Genomic DNA, 19065 nt, shown 5'->3' with positions numbered 1-19065 from the left:
TACAACATGAGGTATATATTATCAGAAGGTTGAAGTAGCATAATAGGAAGATGTAGAAGAAGAAGACGTAGCGAAATAAAACAAACTTAACAACGATGTTGCACACAGTGAAATAACAAATCATCATGAAATCAGTTGCAGTGTAAACGCAGTAAGTGGAATATTCTTTTTAAAATTACCTATAAAAAATGCGCAACAAATTTTGCAAAAAAAATGGTAAAAATGTGTAAAACGCGTAAATGGAAGAAAAGAAGTACTACTTATTTTTCAGAGAGAGGATGCGCATGTACATACAATGCGGGTTGTGTACACACCCATGTACACTGCTTATATTTATATATATACATACACGCATACATACATATGTATCTACACATATACATATGCACATATATATACATGTTCATACACTTATACGTACATATATATTACAATACGTACGAATTCTTTGAACATTTTTACGAAATTTCGTTAATTTTTTTTTTTTTGTTGGGAACAACTTAGCAACTCCAAAAATAAGGTCAACAACAATATTGCTTCAAAGAGGTAGAAATGCAGAAGGGAAGGGGTGGGGGCACATGTGAATAAAATAATCTGCAATGAGATGTAAAGATATGAGACTAATTAAATGTGGGAGGAAATAAAAAAAAAAAAAAAAAAAAAAAAAAGACAATTCAATTCAATTCTATTAAATTAAATTCATTTCAGTTCATTTCAATTCAATTCAACTTGATTTTTTCTCTCCTGTTCGAGTGTTACTTTTTTTTTTTTTTTTGTACGTTGATTTTTTTATAATACACTAGTGAATATTCTAAAAAGGGGGGAAAAAAGGAAAAGGAAAAAAAAGAAAAAAGGAAAAAAAAAAAAAAAAAAAAAAAAGAATTTTAAAATTTTAGTATTTTTTTTTCTTATAAATACGTATTTATAAATACGTATGTTATCATATGCGCAAGTACTAACAACAAACGCACATGCAGGGAATGCAGCCTCAGTCGTAGTCGCGTGCGCGCGCGCGTTTTTATCACTGCAGATGGTACCATGGGGATATAACTCACGAAAACATAACCCAAGTGCTAACTGGCTATATGAAAATATATATATATATATATATATACGTACATACAAACATGCACACACACACATACAAACATACATATATATATATCACTAATGTTCACTCCAACCTTTTTAAAAATTCTTTATTTTATAGCATATTTTTCGCCTCGATAAGCTACGGTACACCTCGTAGTGCTAAGAAATAGGTTTATTCTTCCTTGGGTTATTACGGGGCCCCCCTTTCCTTCTAAGTTAATTGATAACTGCTACACTGTTACTGCTTAAATGACAATAGTTACATGGTTACTACTGCATGCGGATTGTCCACTGACCATCTCATCCCATCTAAACAGCCTAGTCATCCTCCGAGCAGTCCGAATAAGAGTAGTTTCCCAGCTTCAGATTCACATTGAAAAGAGACGAATGGGATTTCTTAAAATTGTACTTTACGTTTTTAAAATTTTTCATTAAAAATTTCTTTTCGCTGTAATAATTTGCTTCAATGATGTTCGCTCCGAATTTTCGACCGCTCAACTCTTTCCTTGCTTTTGTAGCTGATTCAATATTTTCAAAATAGATGAATGCACACCCAATAGATGTGAGATCATAGTTCGGATGGGTCAAGTCATCATTTGGAAGATCCCCCTGGTTCTCTTTTGTGCTGTCTTCCACTATGCTGTGCCCATCTCCATTCGGATTTTCCATCTTCCCCTCGCCCATACACACTGGAGGTGCTTCCCCCTTTCGCTTGAAATTAACTGCCACATCTGTCATATCTGCCGAATCTGCAGAATCTGCCACATCCACTTTGTGCTTCTCATCTTCCGCTTCTTTCTGCTTTTCCACTGCTTCACTCCCCCCATGGCTGCGCTTAACCCTCAGCAAGTAGTCGTATGTATCCCTCGAGAAGACTGGGAGCACAATTTCGACTACGGTTCCATACTTCTCACATTCGATCTTTATATCCTCCTTTATATCTTTATATTCACTTGTGTCAGATAGTTCATCGAATGTAGCAATTTTGTTAAGTACAACCGCTTTAGTAGGAATCTGTTGAGAAAGAATAGAATTCTCAGATTTCAAATATTTTTTTTTTACTAGTTTATTAATAACAGGGTCATTCAGTATTTCATACTCAAACTGTATTTTATAACTAGTATTTTGATTTAAAATTTTATGTGCTTGAATAGCATTTTCGGCACTAGTATATTCAACTAAGCAGATGTATGTATCTGAAAATTCTTCTCCTTCGAAAAATTCTAAATTTTTTATTTCACCAAAAGCTTCTAAAAGTTCTTTTATTTTACTCGTTTCATTACTCTTTGATATATTTGAAGCACATAATTTTTGTAAATTTATCATATTCATTGGTAGATGATAATCATTTTTTACTTTTCCTTCATTCTGGTTAATTATTGAAAAGGCTTTTAATCCTAAGAGCCCTTGAGAAAGATAATAATTATCTATAACTGGTATAGTTGCTGGGGGTATAAGATTAGTTAACTCAGTAGGGAAGGTTTTAGGTCTACCTATTCTTAGATTATTACCATAGAAATTTATTCCATTTAATAACATACAGTTAGATGTGTCTTGTAAATTTCTAAACTCAACAAACGCATAGTGAGTATCACCTCTTATACATGCTTTTAAACAAATATTTTCATTATCATTTTCTTTATTATATAAGATTAATAAACATGTATTTAGAAATTTCACTATTTGTTGTACATCTATATGCTGTGGTATATTTCCTACATATAACTCTCTAGCCGTCTTCTCAGCAGTAGCATCTAAAGACGACAGACATAAATCATTTAAATTTAATGCACTTTTATACAACTGTTGTAAAGACTGATTATTTAACTTTAACTGACTATTCAATAGTATATTTAATTTAGACTGGTTTAGTAATAATCCCTTCTCATCTAATAGTTTATTCCTACTACTGTCTAGAAGTAAATTACTAGCTAACGTAGTTGTAGCATCACTTAGCAATGTATTTGTACTTAGGTTACTATTAATAGTACTAAGAATACTACAAGGTGAACTAGTCGTACAGTTGTTCATAATATTACTATTTAAAGTTTGTATTAAATTTTCAATATTATTATTAGAATTGCTCGCTTGACTAACTGATATATCATTACTTGCAGTTACTATATTCGTATTATTTAGTATTGCATCACCACCCACACTGTTACTGAACAAACTCACATTATTCTTTGTTCCAGATGAGAAATTATTTCTACTGGATTTCTTATCCCCCTCATCATCAGCAGAATCTGGTGGAGAATCAAATTTATAATTTTTATTTTTCTCTTCATCGTGTCGTCTTCTTACTTCTATTACTCCTGATACTCTTCTTCTTCTTCTTCTTCTAGATCTACTACTATGCCTTCTTTCCGAGCTTCTTCGTTCACTACTACTCCTATGATACCTATGCCTCCTCGACGTTCTTTCTGTGCTGCTTCTCCCTCTTCTTCGTTTCCGTTTCCTTCTTTCCTCACTCTTTCCCCTACTTCTACTTCTAACTCGGTCCCCACTTCTTCCCCTACTTCTACTTCTAACTCGGTCCCCACTTCTTCCCCTACTTCTACTTCTAACTCGGTCCCCGCTTCTTCCCCTACTTCTACTTCTAACTCGGTCCCCGCTTCTTCCCCTACTTCTACTTCTAACTCTGCCCCTAGTTATACCATCTATTCTGTGTTCATTAGTACTGCTAGCTGTACTTCCATTCGAGTTGCTCTTACCATCACTACTGCTATATCCCACACCGCTGCTACTCCTCCTTTCTTCTCTCCTTTCCACTCTTCTTTCTTTACGTTTTTCATTCATTTTTCTTTCCAAACTTCTATACCTATGTTTGCTCCTCATACGTATCTCGACATCCGCATAGGAACCTTTAATTTTATATTCACTGCTTCTATCTCGTTTCTTTTTTTTTTTCTTTAACCTTTCACTGCTTTCTCTGTTATTCCTTTTGGTTCTTACTAACGTACTGCTCGCATCAGATTGTCCATTTGTACTTCTATCTCTATCATTTCGTTTCTTACCTTTATGTGCTTTTTCATCTATCAACATTTCATACTCTTTATTCTCATATGAGTTACATTCGCTGCCGCTACTCCCGTTGGCAAGAGCGTCATTGCTATGATTAACATAATAATTATTACGAGCATCATTGTTAAGTTCATCATTGTTAAGTTCATCATTAAGTTTATCATTGTTAAGTTCATCATTGTTACGTTCCTTATCATATTCTTCCCCGTGGTTTGTTCTTTTTTTTTTCTTTTTCTTTTTACTTCCATTACATGAACTTTCTTCACGTTTTTTTCTTTTTGTTTCGTCGTTTTTCCTTCTTTCCTTCATCTGGTCTTTATCCTGATCCTTGTCGTCTTTGCATATTTCCTCCTTCATTATTTCCCCGTCCCTTTCGAGTCTCATCTTTTTCCTTTTTTCCCTGTCCCTATCTCTATCTCTATCTCTATCCTTCTCTTTTTCTTTTTCTCGTCCTTTTTCCCTTCCCCTTGCTATTAACTTTTTTTTCTTTTCTTGCTCCTCATCTGACGAGTTATCATTGGAACTATTATTTTCGCTCGAGCTGCGGTACTGCTTCTTTTCCGATGTACCCATCTTTTTTTTTTTTTTTTTTTTTTTTTCCTTTTTATTTTCTTATACTTATTTTTTTCCCTTCTGTTTCCTTTTTCTTCTTTTTGCTTCTTTCCTTTTGCTTCTTTCCTTTTGCTTCTTTCCTTTTGCTTCTTTCCTTTTGCTTCTTTCCTTTTGCTTCTTTCCTTTTGCTTCTTTCTTTCTGCCTCTTTCTTTCTGCCTCTTTTCTTCTTCTTTCCTTCTGCTTCTCTCTTTTTTTTCTTTTTTTGCTTCACCCTTCTATTGACTCATTAATGGAATATAGAAGTTAAAAATGTAAGGAAGAACATAAACACAAAAAAAAAAAAAAGAAGAAGCATTTATCTATATACATACGTATATGTAAATATATACTTACGTATATGTAAATATATACTTACGTATATGTAAATATATACTTACGTATATGTAAATATATAAATGTATACATATATATATATGCATATATTTATGTATTATGCATATAAATTAGATTTTATTTTGCTGAGCGTACATTTATAATAATTATTCTTCCATAAATTCTGTGCATATATGTATAGATGTACCTATACACGTACATATATATATATTTATATATATATATATAATGAAATGCCTCTTTTTTCCTTCTATTTTTTTTTTTTTTTTTTTTTTAAATTATTTTTAAAGGTGGTGATATGGGACCTTACATTATTATTGCTTATACCTATATGGACGTAAAGCACGTAAAAAAAGGGAAGCAAAAAAAAAAAAAAAAAAAAAAAATATGCACTTTGTTATTGTATCGTTTTACCGTTTTGCAATGCCGTTATTCGGTTATCTTGTTTTTTTATTATTCTACATTTTTATTAAGTTTTTTGTTCAATTTATTATAGCATATTTCACTGGCTTATTTTGTTCTTCCATATTGTTGTGTTCTTTTTTTATTATATTAATTTTTTCCTCCTAAATGGTAAAACCCCATATATTCGCAGGAGCATACATAATACGTAAATAATATATTATATTCATAAAGGCATATGTGCATATATATATATATATATATATTTATAATTTTATAAAATGTTAGTTAAGCACACAGTGAAGTATGTGCCTTTACAAGAATTACCATCTGCCTTGAAGTTTGGAAGTTAAAGCGACTTCCCTCATTCATCCGTTCAGTTTAAATTATTTCCTTTTTCACGTAGTCAAATTTTAATTTTTATTTTATTTTTTTATTTTTACGTCGATATTTTTGACGTACAAAACAAAATAGTATGATGTGGGGAGGGGGTTACATCCTCTTCTCATCTCTTCTCATCTCTTCTTATCTCTTTTCTTTTCTTTTCTTTCCTTTCCTTTCCTTTTTTTTTTTTTTTTTTTTTTTTTTTTCCTGACTCGTTAATATATTTTTTTAAGTCTGTACAACCAACCTTCTTTAATAAGGTGTGTATATTTTTTTTTTTTTTTTTGTTTTTCTTTTTCTCATTTAAGTAGATTGGTAAGAAGATAAAAGTACGCTTTATAAATGAATATAAGTAGGGTGTTAAACTATACCTTTGCTGAAAGAAGTACATGCTAACATATGTAAATACGTCAACACATATAAATATATATACATATGTGTACACCATTAACGTGTAATAAAATAGGGGCAATTAAGCGTTGTAGCGTAGTGCCACGTTAGTCGATATGCATGTGTAAGTGTATATGTTTATATACATATGTACAAAAAAATGCATCAACATACACACATATATATATATATATATATATATATATATATATATATATATATATATATATATGTATATATATGTATGTATGTGCTTGTCTATATGTGCGCGTCCTAGTTGAGCGCAAAGGCAATCTACATGTGTAAAATTATGACGATCGTAATATAAAAACAAATATCAGAGGAAATGCATAGATTTACGCCTATTAGGGAATATCCCCTTTGTGTTATTACACCATTTTGCTGGTAGGATCCATCTATGTTTGTTTCCCTATCATGTATACCTGTGTACATGTATGCATGCAAACAGTATGCGCAACATGCAAGGACTTTAGTTATCCATTCAAGGATAGTAAAGTTGTTGTGCGAAGAAGGGGTGTATATATACATAAATATACCTATCTGTATATATATGTATGCACATAAATACATTCATACATATGTGTTTATTCGTTTTTCGGCGCTTTTTCCAACTCAATAGATTATATATACAGGCAAAAATGTTATTCCCTGTCAGTCTAATGAACAAAAAAAAAAAAAAAAAAAAAAATCTAAGAAACACAAAGTAACACAAACAAAAACGAAGCATTTCCCTTACGAATTTACGCCTATATAAAGGAAAAATTCATAAAATCAGCATAGTTTCGTTTGTGCATAACACTGATAAACATTTTATTAATAATATTGTAAAATAGCATAATTAAACAGGTGTATATAACACTTTTTCTTTTTTAAGCATAAGAATATGGTTAAGCAGAAAGTAGAAGAGCTCCTTATACAGTTCTGCTTGTCCGTATACCTCTCCCCCATTCAGTCCTTTATGGCAAAATTGAAATGTCCACAGATGTAATGGCAAATATCATTTTCAATGGGTTTGGAGGTACATCTTTTTAATAAGACATAATTGTGCTTCTCTTTAAAAACATAAACAAAATCGTATCTCTGATTCAGTATATTGGCAATTAATAAATCTGCATACTGTATTCTTTCATTTGCTTTTTGTATTAACTTTTTTTCATTATCTTCTAACTTAAAAATGCATAGATTTAGATAGGGAAAATATTTCCTTATTATTTTATACATTTTTGGTGTTAACATCATACAAAAATGAAGTGTTCGATTCATGTTGCTATCAATTTTGGTTTCACTTAATTGGTTATATGGTATATAAAAGTCACTTGCAGCAGCACACAAGATAACTAAATGGCGTTGTTCACGTGTATATATTTTTAAGTTTGTGGGGGCACATGATTGTTCCGCTTCATCTATATTTGTACCTTGATCAGTATGTGCAATACTATGCTTATTTCTTTTGCTTCTACCCTCATCAGATATGTTGTGCGTGCATTTCCCCATACAACTTTCAAGTTTATTAATAAAAGAAAGTGCTTTCGGTATAATTACGCCTTGAACAATACGTTGCTCTAAAATGCACTCATCTTCTTTACAAAGCAGGTCATTCAAAATGAAAATAATGTATTTAAAGAAGATTCGCACGTCGGCGAGTAGATTCTCTACCGTTACTCCATCCGTTACCCCATGTGTTACCACATCTGTTACCACATCTGTTACCACATCCGTTACCCCATATGTTACCACATCCGTTACCCCATCTGTTACCACATCTGTTATCCCATCTGTTACCCCATCTGTTATCCCATCTGTTACCCCATCTGTTATCCCATCTGTTACCCCATCTGTTATCCCATCTGTTACCCCATCTGTTATCCCATCTGTTACCCCATCTGTTATCCCATCTGTTACCCCATCTGTTATCCCATCTGTTACCCCATCTGTTACCACATCTGTTACCACATCTGTTACCACATCTGTTATCCCATCTGTTACCACATCCATGTTCTTGCTAAATGAATCCAATCCAAATGACGTCAAACTGAATATCAGCTGAGATGCCTGTCCTCTGTCAACTCGTACACTCGCCTTCGATTCGGTATTCCCTTCATCATGTGTTACCAGCAAGATCACCTCGTTTAGGATGGCCTTCACCTCAAGATATACTCGTTCTAAGATAGTACTATCACTAGTACCACCACCATTGCTAGCACCATTGCTAGCACCATTACTAGCACTACGAAACTTTTCCTTTTCCCCTTGTTTGTCTGTGATAGAGTCCACACTACACAGTTGGGAGCCCTTCACATTTTCATTTAACAAATTGCATATTTCAATTAAGTAAAAAGCATAATCAAAAATAGTTTCAAACGAAACGCAGAAAAGATTTTTTTTATATTTATTGTAGTCCAAGATATCGTTTAGGAGTAGCCTGTTATCTGATGCACTCAGATTGAACATGATGCAGTCTCTCCGGTTGTTCCAACCACTGTGACTGCTACTACCACTATTGCTACTAATGCTACTACCATTATCCTTTGCATCATTCCTATAGTTTCTATCCTTTGCATCATTCCTATCATTCCTATCCTTTGTATCATTCCTATCATCCCGATCATCCCTATCCTTTGTATCCTTCCTATCATTCCTGTTATTCCCAATTGTAACACTGTCAATGGATGAAAAACATCGTAAATGATTTTCAAAAGGAGTGAAAGAACCACTCCGATGGAGGAAAACAACTCTATAATTTTTCCTCAAAAAGTACTCACACATACGTGATCCTCTCCTACCCGTTGAAAAATTGTCCATGTTCCTCACGTCCACTTTTTCAAGTGGCACTTTGGTACCACCAGACGTTATCACTATAATCCGCTCGTTCGTATTAGTTGTATCATTGTCCTTTAAACTTCTTTGGATAAATCCTTCTTCCAATTGCTTTAAAATTTTATCCAGATTTTTTGGCCTTAATTTGGCTGAGAAAAAGTCTGGGTACTCAGAAAAATACATCTTCTACCATTCATATTTGCTACACAAGTCTCTTCTTTTCATGTCTCAAAAGTTAAAATGGAGTCCTAGCATTATCGAGTTATTCTTCATATGTTAAGATGCTGGGTGGAATGGAAACAGGAAACGTAAAAACGAGAAAAAAAAATCAGAAAATATGGAAAAAACAAATCGGAAAAAATGAAAAAAAAAAAAAATCAGAAAATATGGAAAAAACAAATCGGAAAAAATGGAAAAAACAAATCGGAAAAAATGGAAAAAACAAATCGGAAAAAATGGAAAAAACAAATCGGAAAAAATGGAAAAAACAATTAGGAAAAAATGGGAAAAACAAATAAGAAAAAATGGGAAAAAAAAAAATTTTTTTCGCATGTTATTTGACCCAAATTTGGCTCTACTCCAGATAAACAGCAACGCGCTGGCATGCGGAGAAGTGTACTTGCGTTACGGGTGCAAATTGTATGCATACAAATATACATATGCACGACTTAGATGCCTCTTTTCTTGTTTTTCTTTATGATAAGCAACTTTCTTTTTTTTTTTTTTTTTTTTTAACTCGTGGAATACATATTTTGGAGAAGTCAGGGACTGACGTATGGCGTAAAGAATTTTATTTTTTATTTTTTTACATTATTTTATTTTATCCTGTTATATTCCATTCTATTTTGTTTTACTCTGCTTTACCCTACTTTGTTTTACCCTACTTTGTTTTACCCTACTTTGTTTTACCCTACTTTGTTTTACCCTACTTTGTTTTACCCTACTTTGTTTTACCCTATTTTGTTTTACTCATTTTTGTTTTTATGTATTTATTTTTTTTTCCTTATTTTTTCTCATCTTACTCGTATGTCCCTTGGACCCTTGGGCCTTCTACAGTTTTAAGTGGTTCGGAAGAACTTGGTAATATACATACGTACGTACATGAAGGATCAAGAACATGAAGGCCTAAGTACACAAAATAATAACTACATAATTACATGCATATGTACATGTGTTTTTCCTGCTTTGAATCTCGTTCGTAAGTTGGCAGAGGGTACTGCGGAGTACATAGGTAGTAGAAAAGAGAAACCCTTCGAGAAGCCCCTCCTTGAGCCCACGCGAGAGAGAATATTATACACGTACATGTAAGAAGTAGTATAGAGTACGTAGTTACTCGCGTATATTGAAGATACCACTACTAGTGCTATATTTAGTATATATTGCATTTCTCTTCTCTTTGCTGCTCTTCTTTTTTTTTTTTTTTTTTTTTCGTGTGTATATATCCCTTTTGCAATCCTGCGTCTTCTTCCCATCATTTTGTTATCCTACCCATGTGTGAAGAATGCTTATAGAGAAAAGGATAGACAACCGGAACTTCGATTTTGTATTACCGGTGCATGTGGATATAGATGAAATAAATGAGTACAACAAAACATGCAAATATATTAGTGGAAATATAAACCCAGAAGTATATAGTAAGAACACAAATAATACGATAAGTACAATAATTGGAGGAGAGCAGAATTATGATTTAGTCGAATCGAGTAAAAAAATATTACTTGGTAACGGTATGAGCAGTATAGTAACAAGTACGCTAATTGGTCCAGTACCGAACAATTTAATGTTTAGTAAAGGGGTTGAGTCAGTGCAGTTTAACATAAGGATAAAAAATATACAAGGATGCAGAAATGAAAGAGAGAAGATGTTCGAAGAGTTAATTACAAAAATGTTTGAGCAAATACTTGATAACAGTTTGTATAAATTTCAATTATTTAATATAAGGATTCAAATATTATGTGAATGTACTTTTATCTTATCAAGTATAATAAACTCAGTTATGCTAAATTTCATCCATAATAATATTAGTTTGAATTATGTTATTGCTGCTGTGAATATTGGTATTGTTGACCAGGCCAAATATAAAGCATACATAGAGGAGAGGCGCTCCTTGTCTATTCACATCCTGGACCAGGTTAGCAGCGAAAGGGAAGTAGTACATAAATGGAAAGAAGATGATGTACGCAATGAATGGGAAGCGGCATACGAATTACACAAACATAAGCTTTTTTATGAACAAAGAGATGGAAGGTACATTCCCCAAATTATAGTTGACCCCCTTAACAGCGAAATAGATCTCTACTGTAGTAGTGCCTTTTGCTTTATCATTGCTCCAGAATTTCATAAAGTGATATCAAATATATTAATAAAACAATACCTAGGAATTTCAAGAGGGCTTTTTAATTTGTCAAAATCGTATGCATGTCAAGCTTCGAAATTGCTACATGAGAACATCCGAAAAAATTTCACAGCGCACTTGAAAAAAATCGAGACTAGCCTCCACAGCAACTACTTTTAGAGCCGCACATAAGTACGCAGTGCGCACGTATGCTTGTGTGCATGTACTTATCTAAGTTTATGTATAAGTATATGCACAAGTATAAGTATATGTATATGCCCAAGTATATGTATATGCACAAGTATATGTATATGCACAAGTATATGTATATGCACAAGTATATGTATATGCACAAGTATATGTATATGTATATGCACAAGTATATGTATAGTATATGCACAAGTATATGTATAAGTATATGCACAAGTATATGTATAAGTATATGCACAAGTATATGTATAAGTATATGCACAAGTATATGTATAAGTATATGCACAAGTATATGTATAAGTATATGCACAAGTATATGTATAAGTATATGCCCAAGTATAAGTATATGTATATGCACAAGTATAAGTATATGTATATGCACAAGTATAAGTATATGTATATGCACAAGTATAAGTATATGTATATGCACAAGTATAAGTATATGTATATGCACAAGTATATGCATATTTTTTTTTTTTTTTCCCTCGTGGCACGAAGCAGTGCGTATTTCTTACTCATCCGCTTTTTTGCTTCTTTTTTTTCCTCCCCCCCCTTCCTGTTAAAATCTGCCTCTTTTTGAAGGTAAAAAAAAAAAAAAAAAATTCAATTTTTTAGAAAAACGAGAAAATTTCCCACACGCCTGATATAGAAGAGGGAGTGTAGAGCGAAAAAAGGGGAAAAAATAAGAAACAAATGGAAAACAAAAAAAGAAAAAAAAAAAAAAAAAAAAAAAAAAAAAAAAAAAAAAAAAAAAAAAAAAAAAAAAAAAAAAAAAAAAAAAAAAAAAAAAAAAAAAGAAAAAAACGAACAAACCATAGTTAATCGTACAATACCGAAACGGCATCGTCTGTATGCAAGCAGGTAAACGTTTGCAAAAAAAATTATCATATGTTATTCGGGGTGACAAGCAAAATTAGCCTAAGGGGGCTCCGATCGTGCGAACAAAATAGCCTAACCATTTTGAAAAAAAAAATATTGAATTTTTGCTCTCCCCTCAAGAGTACCTTCTTCAGTGGGATATACACAAACCCTTGTGGTTGTTATCATCCCAGTAAACAAATACAAAATTGTGAAAAACATGAACAGATTTCTTACAATACGTATGTGGGGAGACGAGTGAACTACACACATTGGAAAAGAAGTATTACTAGTGTAGCACTACAAAGAAGGAAAGCAATATTAGCAAGTAGCGGTGGAGGATATACAATTTTTTCTGATAATTGCCATATCATAGATAGTAAAAAATTTAGTACAAAAAATATAAGAGGAAGACTATTTTATAAAAGAAGACCTAAACAAATACCGAAATTAAAAAAAAAAAATTGGAGATCCAAATGGTTAGAAGGAGCACCACAGAAAAGGGGTATATGCTTAAAAGTGCGTGTTCAAACACCGAAGAAACCAAACTCTGGATTAAAAAAAATAGCACGTGTTAGATTGTCAACAGGTAGGATAGTCTCTGTTTATATACCAGGTATAGGCCATAACTTAAATACACATAGTATTATCCTAGTAAGAGGAGGGAGGTGTAAAGATATACCTGGTTGTAATTATAAAGCCATAAGAGGTGTATATGATTTACTACCAGTAAAAAATAGATTCCGTGGAAGGAGTAAATATGGAGTTAAATTATCAGAGGATAAAAGGAAGCACTTATTAGAGAGATATAATTTTAAACAAATTACAATCAAAAAGGACATTGAAGAATTTAATAAATTTAAGTGGTTTAACTATGTTGATAAGGATAAAAACTTGAGAAGTAAACCCTTGGAACCACATGAAAATGTACCTATAAATATTTTCCACTTCAATACCTACTACAGGAATAAAAAGTTTAGGCAATCCTCGGACGAGTGATATGCAGGTGGTGGCTTAGCAAAAAGTAAAAGAAGTGTACGCATGCACGAGAAATTGAATGATCATATGTGTACTTATGTGGGATAGTTGTGTGTTACCGTTTTGTGTGCCCTTCCACGTGTGTCCTTCTTTTTTCCTTCATTTTGCACTATTTTGTAAGTTGCCTACATTAAAGCAGCCTTTGTGCTTCTCCACTTCCCTTAACATCCTTGCACATTGGAACAAACAAACCATCTCATCTTAATGGCTCTCTTGAAATGGATTTTATTTAGCAAAATTATTAACAGGTTAATGAGTTAACTCGCTAATTTTTTATTAAGTTAACTTCATAATAAGTTAATTCTCTAATTTTCTGACCCGTTCATAACTTTTCAAGTAAATGGGCTTAAAATTCATTTTAATTGTAAAACTAAAAATGATCAAAAAAAAAAAATGATTAAAGCAACATCATTTTCTATAAGAATAAGTACCCATGCACTGAGTTGAAATAGATTAAGCGATTTGTGTAGTAAATTGGTACTTGCTTTACAACAAAAGAAAAAAAAATTGGGTCATAAATATCGGGAAAAAAGGAATAAACATAATTATCAAATAATTTCCCATCTCCCTTTTTACAAACTTCTTATATTTTGATAGACTCAGGAATAACATAACAATACAAGCCATAAAATATGGAGGTTGTATGTAATATGTAATCACGTAAAACAATGAGCATGACACAACGCGAAAGCAAAGGGGCAAACAACTTAAAAGCATACGTAGCAAAAGGGAAAAAAAAAAAAAAAAAAAAAAAAAAAAAAAATCATATGCACATAATAATACATATATGCATATAATAATACATATATGCACATAATACAAATATGCACATAATACAAATATGCATATAATACATTTAAACTGACAAGATGAGGAATACTGTGCGACGTCATCTCAATTTTTGCACACAGAAGGGATATAATAATAAATTTTTACAAGCTATACGAATGAACTTAAAATAATGGAAAGGCTTTCCTCATTTTTAAAATATAAAACCATGAGGGGATGGGGCAACATGCGTGCGTGTGTTTCTGTATATATATGTATGTGTATAAATGTTTGTATATTTAAACATTTACATATGCACGAACGTACACATGATGATGACCCTCCAAAGGTAAACCACGATAGAAGGTTTTCTTTTGTTTTCTCTCTTATGCACGAATGTTATGCACTTAAATAAATGTATGTTCATATACATGTATATGTGCACATGTACATGCAGAGCAAACCAGTCAAACCTGCTTAACGATTTTTTTTTTCCTTCCCACCATTTTTCAACAACAAAAAAAAATATATGTATATATACATATATATATATATACATATATATATATATATATATATATATAGAAACATGTAAATATTTACAAATACAAAATATTATAAAAAATTAAATATATACAAGTAAATACAGAAATATGTCAATATATAAATAACTATAGGCGCAGATATATAAACAGGGAAATACTAAAAAAAAAAGGTCTACTTCTTGAGCGACCTTTAGCCGTTTTTTGTGTTCACTTCATATTTTTCTCTTCTCCCATGTTCTCAATTTGTTTGCTCCCCTTTCCGTCGGCTGTGCCATCATTATTTTCATTATTAGAGTGTTGTTCGTTATGAACTTCCCCCGTACTGCTGCTTACTCCATCCGCCGCCTCCCCACTAGTGCCAGTGGGAATGTATTCATCATTCTTTTTTTTGTCATATATATCATAGCTATCGAATGGGGGTACTTCCTCCTCCACACTCCTTTCATACGTCGAAGTTTCTTCTGTTTCAATCGAATTACCATTATCTTTAATGCTCAATTTGTTGAAAGATGGAGTACTACTATCATATGTATGTGTATATGTGTATGTACTGGTGTGAGGTCTATAATGGTTAAAATTTGTTTTATGGTTATGACCATATACATCGTTCAGTGCTTGCACATCATCTGCGTCATAATCATCATTATCTAAATCTAAATCGTCCTCATCATCATCCTCTTCCTCTATTTCATCAGTCAGTATTTCTCCCCCATCTCCTTCTCCTTTTCTTCCTGCTACTACGGAAGGTAATGTTCCCCTTCGATCTACATCCATTCTTGCTAATATATCACTCAACCCGAAATTTGAATTTTTATTAATATCATCCATATATGGAAAATTGCTTCCTTGATCAATAAACTGATGATTCATAAAGTTAAGTAAGTCGTGGTCTTTTCTGTTCATACTATTAGAGGTATTAACAAACTCGTTAATACTTCCACCGATGATACTACCGCCACTCTCGGTACTACTATCGCCCAACCTGCCTCTCACCTCCTCAGTATCATCACTCTCAGTATCATTTGCTGGAATAGAGGGGGAAATGTGTACTATTTTGATGGAGCGCCTAATTTCACCAGGTTTATTATTTAAGTTAATAAAAAATGGGTTAACATTAGCATTATTGCTTATCATATCTAAAATGGATAGGTGCTTAACAAACTCAACAACATTAAAATTTTTTTGTTCGAATTTTTCTAAAAGTTTTACATTCCATAAAATACAAAGATGAGGGTCCCTATTTTTGCTTATTTGTATTAATGTACATTCAAATTCTATTAAATCATTTTTTTGTAAATTTTCTACTTGTGATATTAAGTTATCGGTAAAAAGAGCTCTTATATCCGGTTTGTCATGTTTATATTCTGATGGATTCATTTTTATAAATAAAGAATTACTATTAAAAAATCCTTCTCTAATTTGATGAAAATTACCACTCCATATAACTGTATTACCATCGTACTTTTTTTTAAAATTATGATTACTATTAAATTTATTTCTAAACTGAGATTTATTTCCACAGTCTTCTAAGTAGTCTATCCATGTAGCTGTAATATAAGGGCCTTTAGCCAAGTTGTCAAAATTAAAAGTACTTGTTATTCTTATAATGTAAAAAAAAAAAATAAGAAAAATTAAAGACATAAATAATGCCAAATATTTTGCTGAAATAATTATTGCACACTTTGGAAATTGGAAAGTTAATATTTGCTTCTCTCTTTTTAATTGAAATAATTTTTTCGATGAAGTTAAATTTTTGCTGCAGTAGGGACAGTTATACTTTTCTTGCTTAAATGTTAGGTACAACAATGGTAGTAAAAAGATGGTAAAAAAGGAGATAAATAAAAATAATACTACAACCATTACATACACAAAAAAAGGCGTGTATGTTTTAACCACTGGGTGAACGTGCTTACTACAGTAGCTGCAATTTAACACTTCCTTTGGTTCATGCGCGCTTCTGTATTGTCCTGATGAATCATTTGCTTCCCCTGCGTTTCCTACTGCTGCATCACTTACTCCTGATGCTACACCCACTGCTGCTTTTCCTCCCCCGTTTCCACCATAATAATAATACATGTAATCATTTTCATTCATTGCATTAGCAGCATCCTTGAATGGCGAATTTACGTTGTACACCATGTTACTATCACGACACGTGTTCGCATCATTGTATGTGTTATTACCATCACAGTCTTCATCATTACTGTTATTATGACTATTACTATGATTATTACTATTACTATGATTATTACTATTACTATGATTATTACTATTACTATGATTATTACTATTACTATGATTATCACTATTACTATAGTTATTACTATTACTATAGTTATTACTATTACTATTACTATTATTGCTATTGCTATTGTTGCTATTACGTATGCTGTCATTCATATTTAAATCCTGCATTTCATTTTGCAGTACATTCATTTCGCTTAGCCTAATTTTCCCATTTATTCCAAAGCTAACCATTATGTTCAAATGTCAAGTGAAGGAACTGGGGTATGGGGAAAACGAAGATGCAAGCGATTAGTGTCGTTACACGAGCACATACATACATACACACCCGCGCACATATATATGTATATATACGAATATATATATATATGTATATATACGAATATATATATATATATGTATGTATATGTATGTATAAATATACGTGTTTACTTACACACATGCACAAACAGTTATGTACACAATTTTTTACATCAAACGAAGGTTGTCATTATGCAAAAATATGTTCATAACTGAGCTAATTTTTCTTATTCCTTATTTTAGCCTTATTTAAAAGGTGGGTATTAAAAAGGGGAAAAAAACACATAATAAACAGATTATTATAAAAAAGGGGAGAAGAAAAAAAAAAAAATAAAATGAAATAAAATATACGTATATATATATATATTTATAAAATAATTAAAAAGGAGGAGAAATAAAAAAGAAAAAAAAAAAAAAAAATAGGAATAAGAATAAGAAGTATAACGATATAAAAAAAAAAAAAAAAATACAGCTAAAAAGAAATTATCATAAAACTCATGAAAACAAAATGATAACAAATTTACTCGAATAAGCTACAAACAAAAAAAAGAAAATTAGAACTAAAACTGAAAATTGCGTTCAAATTTAAATCAAAACGGAAAATTAATAGTTATGCTAAAGTAATTATAAAAGAGAAATAAATGTAACAACTAATCAATCAATTAATCAATCAAGCAGTACACATTAACCACTTAAATGATATATATATGTATATGGCATATGACCGACGTATGCGGAAAAAAAATAATGCATACTGTGTGAAGAGGGTACTACCATATACTAATTCAAAATGACAAATGTGAAATATAAGCTGTATTAAGATTTGCTTAGTAGTTACAAAAAAGAAAGTGTGTTAAAAAATTTTTACTTGTCTGTTAATCAGTTCTGTTAATAAAAAAAAATAAATTTTCGTCTTTTAATTTTGAAAAATATTTTCCCTGTTTTTTTCTCAACATAATGAGGAACAATAAACGCGGAAAAAAAGGAGGAACAATAAACGCGGAAAAAAAGGAGGAACAATAAACGCGGAAAAAAAGGAGGAACAATAAACGCGGAAAAAAAGGAGGAACAATAAACGCGGAAAAAAAAGAGGAACAATAAACGCGGAAAAAAAAGAGGAAAAAAAAAAGAGAAAAAAAAAGAGGAAAAAAAAAATAAGAAAAAAAAAGAGGAAAAAATAAGAAGGAAAAAGAAGGGGAAAAAAAAAAGAAGGAAAAAAGAACGAGTTACGGAATAGAAAATAATGTGTTGCGTTGTGTTTTACTATAGTTTACTATATTGCACATTTTTTTACCGTATTTTATACTGTTCTTTTTTTCCACCGCCCCACCCTTTTTGCTTTCTATCTCTCAATGGATTGGTCGTTGTGTACATGAACATGTTTTTAGACGCTCGAGTATTCGATCATTTGTTAATGCTATTTATAGTGTACTAGAAAAGGAGAAAAATAATTCGGTCGACTATATTCGAAATATACAGAAAAGGATGTTGAGATGGGAACAGTATGACAGATATACTTAATTTGTCACATGATCAAGTACATGTTTTTTTATCTTTCCATGCGTTATTATTTTCTCTATAGTGCTTTATTTTTTAAAAAGGTAATACACTGCAATGGAGAAAAAAAAAGAAAAAGAAAAGAAATAAAAAAGAAATAAAAAAGAAATAAAAAATTAAATTCTGCTTCTATA

At 31.6% G+C, this 19065-nt stretch overlaps 5 protein-coding genes across 5 annotated transcripts; 2 read left to right on the top strand and 3 right to left on the bottom strand.

Annotated features, from left to right (window-relative positions):
* Window positions 1–1410: 1410 nt before the first annotated feature.
* On the bottom strand, window positions 1411–4689 carry PmUG01_03022500 (RNA-binding protein, putative; the record flags this gene model as incomplete). The annotated part of the gene is made up of 1 exon (XM_029008854.1): window positions 1411–4689. One exon carries the CDS (start codon window positions 4687–4689, stop codon window positions 1411–1413), a length of 3279 nt encoding a protein of 1092 aa, XP_028859439.1.
* A 2518-nt stretch (window positions 4690–7207) lies between these two features.
* Window positions 7208–9259, bottom strand: PmUG01_03022400 (phosphopantothenoylcysteine synthetase, putative; the record flags this gene model as incomplete). The annotated part of the gene is made up of 1 exon (XM_029008853.1): window positions 7208–9259. The coding sequence occupies one exon, from the start codon at window positions 9257–9259 to the stop codon at window positions 7208–7210; it is 2052 nt and encodes a 683-aa protein (XP_028859438.1).
* Window positions 9260–10577: 1318 nt separating this feature from the next.
* On the top strand, window positions 10578–11591 carry PmUG01_03022300 (conserved Plasmodium protein, unknown function; the record flags this gene model as incomplete). Its single annotated transcript, XM_029008851.1, has 1 exon — window positions 10578–11591. One exon carries the CDS (start codon window positions 10578–10580, stop codon window positions 11589–11591), a length of 1014 nt encoding a protein of 337 aa, XP_028859437.1.
* Window positions 11592–12509: 918 nt separating this feature from the next.
* On the top strand, window positions 12510–13478 carry PmUG01_03022200 (mitochondrial ribosomal protein S12 precursor, putative; the record flags this gene model as incomplete). Its single annotated transcript, XM_029008850.1, has 1 exon — window positions 12510–13478. The coding sequence occupies one exon, from the start codon at window positions 12510–12512 to the stop codon at window positions 13476–13478; it is 969 nt and encodes a 322-aa protein (XP_028859436.1).
* A 1559-nt stretch (window positions 13479–15037) lies between these two features.
* On the bottom strand, window positions 15038–17308 carry PmUG01_03022100 (conserved Plasmodium protein, unknown function; the record flags this gene model as incomplete). The annotated part of the gene is made up of 1 exon (XM_029008849.1): window positions 15038–17308. The coding sequence occupies one exon, from the start codon at window positions 17306–17308 to the stop codon at window positions 15038–15040; it is 2271 nt and encodes a 756-aa protein (XP_028859435.1).
* Between the last annotated feature and the right edge of the window lie 1757 nt (window positions 17309–19065).

Source organism: Plasmodium malariae (assembly GCF_900090045.1).
Source record: "Plasmodium malariae genome assembly, chromosome: 3".
Lineage (NCBI taxonomy): Eukaryota > Apicomplexa > Aconoidasida > Haemosporida > Plasmodiidae > Plasmodium > Plasmodium malariae.
Note: the sequence above shows the minus strand (reverse complement) of the source record. Positions and strands in the feature narration are given on the sequence as shown.